Source organism: Nicotiana tabacum, chromosome 18 (genome assembly GCF_000715075.1).
Source record: "Nicotiana tabacum cultivar K326 chromosome 18, ASM71507v2, whole genome shotgun sequence".
NCBI classification, from domain to species: Eukaryota; Viridiplantae; Streptophyta; class Magnoliopsida; order Solanales; family Solanaceae; genus Nicotiana; species Nicotiana tabacum.
The window spans coordinates 9,251,479-9,255,775 of NC_134097.1; the positions used below are offsets into that span (position 1 = coordinate 9,251,479).

At 35.2% G+C, this 4,297-nt stretch overlaps 1 protein-coding gene across 1 annotated transcript; it reads left to right on the forward strand.

Annotated features, from left to right (window-relative positions):
- Positions 1-1,079: 1,079 nt before the first annotated feature.
- LOC107760472 (norbelladine synthase-like) lies at positions 1,080-2,089 on the forward strand. Its single transcript, XM_016578528.2, has 2 exons — positions 1,080-1,432; positions 1,648-2,089. Exons 1-2 carry the CDS (start codon positions 1,261-1,263, stop codon positions 1,932-1,934), a joined length of 459 nt encoding a protein of 152 aa, XP_016434014.1. The 5' UTR covers positions 1,080-1,260; the 3' UTR covers positions 1,935-2,089.
- Positions 2,090-4,297: the final 2,208 nt, after the last annotated feature.

Genomic DNA, 4,297 nt, shown 5'->3' on the forward strand with positions numbered 1-4,297 from the left:
GACGAATAATATACATCATGGCACCTTCCCTTGAATACGATGTGTCAGTGCATTTATTACCAGGGCAATAAGAATGGGCTGAGCGCAGATCCTTAGTGTAACCCATAATAATCAAAAAATGCTCTGAGTCTCCTCCCACTATCCTAACTCGAGTCTTAACTCCATCATACATGTCCTTAATCACCCTAATATATGCTACTGGAACACCTTTTACCTCCAGGCATCTCCAAAGAACCTTCCTAGGGACCTTGTCATACACTTTCTCTAGGTTAATAAATACCATGTGCAAATTCCTTCTTCCTATCCCTGTACTGTTCCACCAACCTCCTTATAAGATGGATAGTACTCGTAGTTGAACGACTATGAATGAATCCGAACTGGTTCTCGGATATAGACACTGACCTCCTCACCCTCACTTTCATCAGCCTCTCCAAACTTTCATAGTCTGACTAAGCAAATTGATGCCCATATACTCCTATAGTTATTAGAATTATGGATATCACTTTTGTTCTTGTACAACGGTATCATCATATTTCACCTCCATTCATTTGGCATCTTTTTCGTCCTAAAAATAACGTTAAATAGCACAGTCAGCTACTCCAAGCTAGCGCTACCCACATACCTCCAAAATTCTACCGGAATTTCATGTGGCCCGATCGCTCTGTCCCTACTCATCTTACGCATAGCCTCTACGACCTCCTCAACCTTAATGCGCCTACAATACCTAAAATCTCGGTGACTCACGAAGTGCTCCAATTTACCCAGCACAATGTCTTTGTCCCTCTCTTTATTCAGAAATTTATGAAAGTAAGTCCGCCAAACATCAGAAAAATATTTTCTAAAAAGATATTTTACATGTAAAATGATTTTTGTCATACTAGATACAATCTATTATGTTGGTAATATCGCATCTATGGCTTATTTTTAGTTCACTCTTTAAATTTTGTCCTCGTTTTCTCAGGAGCCCCAATAGTAGATGAATGAATTTTCCTACACACAAATTTAACTTATCGGACGGATGAGGATATAATTCAAATAGTGACATTAAAACGGCCATTTGTACAAATGCCCTGGCATCCAAGGAAGTGGCACCAACCAAGTAAAATAAGAAGGCCGGCCAATTATGATGTAGTCTATACCTAGTCAAGAATTTTGTGGTTGAAACTGATTTTATCATCCACTTTTATATATGTCTGTTTCTTTACCAACTATATATTCAGTGCTTAACTACTTATTGAGTAAGTTATCAGAAACCCATAAATGTTGGGAAAATTTTCAGAGGAAGTAGAAATAAATGCACCAGCAATTGAAGTGTGGAATCTCTATGGCACTCTTCAATTTGCCAAATTTGTTGTTGAAAAACTCCCACACATAGTTGAAAAAGTTGAGTTGATTGAAGGCAATGGTGGCTCTGGTTCAATCGTGCTAGTTAGTAAGTTATTTTACTTCAAAATCCTATTAAAAATCTTCATTTTTATTTTCATTCCATTGATTATTCTTGATTATTTTTTTCCCGTTTTGTAAGCTCTCGTCCATCCCACCACATATTACAACTTTTCCTTTTGATTCTTATTTTTTACGTGATAATTTGATAAATTATTTAAGTTTATTCACGATTTTCTATTTTGTTTGGACCAAATATATTAGGTTTACCAGGTAATGCTCCATATAAAGAGAAATTCATCTCAATCGATGATGAAAAACGAGTGAAGGAAGTCGAGATTGTTGAAGGTGGATATCTTGATCTAGGGTTCAGTTTCTACGGGATTAAGTTTGAAGTTATAGAAAAGGATGAGAATTTAAGCATCGTGAAAACTACCATTGATTTTGAGACTAAAGATGCTGAAAACATTCATCTTACTATTGGCAATCTCCAAGCTCTCGTTGCCATTATGAAAGCTACTGTTGAATATTTCAACCAGAAGAGCAAGTAAATTAATCTTCTTTTATTGGGATTCATGAATTTTCATATTTAATGTTGTTTTTGCTTTGTAGTTATTGCCCTTTAAAGTAATGTAATGTACTTTGATGGACTTAGTAGTGGATGTCAATATTTTTGTTTATTGAATAAAACTTTTTGACATTGCAATGAGATGTAACATTCTCAATTCTTAAGATTTTTTTTTTGTTTTATTTAAGACTCTAAATCACGCAAGTTTAATTTAAGCTTGACTATAAAGAGAAACCTTATAGTAGGATTGAGTTCGATCATTCTTGGAAATACTAATATTCGATCTCTTCCAAATAAAAGATTTGTAAATTTAAATGTTAGGCTCAAATTTGATTTTAAGCTATGTAGTTCTCCCAAGTGAATTCTTGGGCACTGAATCATCTAAAATTTCGTGGGCCCATCAGATATGACCTAATGAACAATAATTGTCTTATCGCCTCGTTTTTGACGTTTTAGGGCCATAAAACAAAAATTCATGATGATTTTTATTTTTTCGTCTACTAATATCCACGCCATCTACATGAATTCGAGGGAGACTCTGAATCACCTAAATTTATTTGGGTCCATCAAAAATGACCTAGTGAATAATAGTCATTGATTCGCCATGACTGTTACTTTTATGGCGATAAAATAGAAATTCAGGACATTCTTTTAGTTAATCAGAAGAATGTGTTCAATTCTCGAAGAACATTTGTGTTGTTTGATGTTGGAGATTAAAGCATTGAAACTTTCTATTTATAATTTTTCTTGATTACTTTGATTTAAAAAATTGCTCTTGCTTACCTAGTTTTAGGCAAATTGCATACAAATGGGAAAGAGGAAAAGGATATACGAAACAAGTATGCATAGGCTTTGTACTCTTCATTTTGCCTTGAACACCAATGCCATATGTGTATACTATTGTTATGTATAGGTGTATCATATGGTTAAGTATATGTGATTTTGATTCTTGAAATATAATACGAACTCGCGTCTCCCAATCTAACTGCAAGATTTTTACTGAGTCTGCATTAGATAATTGTATTGGTGGAAAAAAGGTATGACATGCGGATCATCAGCAAGGTGACAAGTGACAGATTCAGTTAAGTAAATTAAAAGAATTGAAAAGGCACAAGCGGAATACCCCCGGTGTTTTGTCAGAAAAGGTACTGGTCCTGACAGCTGGAAAAGAAGAAATAGGTACGAAATAGATGAAGACCATAAAGAGGGAAGGTTCATGAATATGTTATAAATAAGGAAGGGAAGTAGGCATTGATCATGGTTACGAAGAATCCTCGGTCATTATTGCCATCATTACAATTATATATGGCAACAACCAATCAAGGCAATTAATGCCATTAACAAGCCAAAATAAAGTAGAAAAATTATTATAATTATGTATCCTTATACAAGGACCCGATCCTCATTTGTAAAGGCATCTGAATTTTTGATGAATATATGCAATTAGTCTTTTACTTTATTCAAAAAGTTCAAACCGCAATTCTGGGAGAGATTAGCGATCTACTTTAACCTTCTTTTCCTTGTCTGTTATTTCCATTATTCCTTTTATTATTCAAATTACCAAGAAAGTGAAGTAATTTTGGTTATCAGTAACCCGATTTCTTTTTGATATTAACTTTGACCAAGAAATCTATTTTTGGGTTAAACAAATTGGTTCTGTTCCGGGAATCTTATAATCTGTTCACTTTCCAAATTTTATTTTTAGCAACATAATATGTCTATTGCTAACGAGAACAACCAGCTGAATCAATAAGATGGAACTCCACCACATCACACACCCACAACTACTCCTTAGCACTCACGAGAAAGTTCACCTGAAAGGTCTGCTTCGCGCACTGATGGACAACGGGGAAGTGACCAGATCGTTGATCAGGATACTTTGAAGCAGTTGATTGCACAACACGTGAATAAAACACTGCAAGCTTTTGCTAGTGCATTACCAAACATAGCACAAACTCCACCACCAATTAATACCACCTTGAAAAATCCGCGTTCATGACTCGATAACTCTGAAAGTGGAGAAATGCCGAATGAATCTCGCGATGGAGGGTCAGGTACACCAAATAATTTCAGTTTACAAAGTTTAGAACTAACTTTGCACAAACATTTGAAGGAGCAAAATGAGCGTATAGAACAAATACCTGGCGTGCCTTCTGTGATCAAAGGTGTGGATATTGACAAGTATTTACAACAACCCTGGAAGCCAAGTGCAACATCTTTACCAATTTTCAAAAAATTTAAAATGCCTGATATTCTCAAATATGACGGGACATCCGACCCACGGGATCTCGTTACTGCGTTTACTACATGCGTGAAAGGCAATGATTTAACCAAGCAGGAAATTGA

Bases quoted from the DNA above. Each gene is read 5' to 3' on its own strand.
- LOC107760472 (XM_016578528.2), top strand. From the start codon at position 1,261: ATGTTGGGAAAATTTTCAGAGGAAGTAGAAATAAATGCACCAGCAATT. The intron at 1,433-1,647 runs GTAAGTTATTTT...CAAATATATTAG, and splicing joins TGGTTCAATCGTGCTAGTTA to GTTTACCAGGTAATGCTCCA.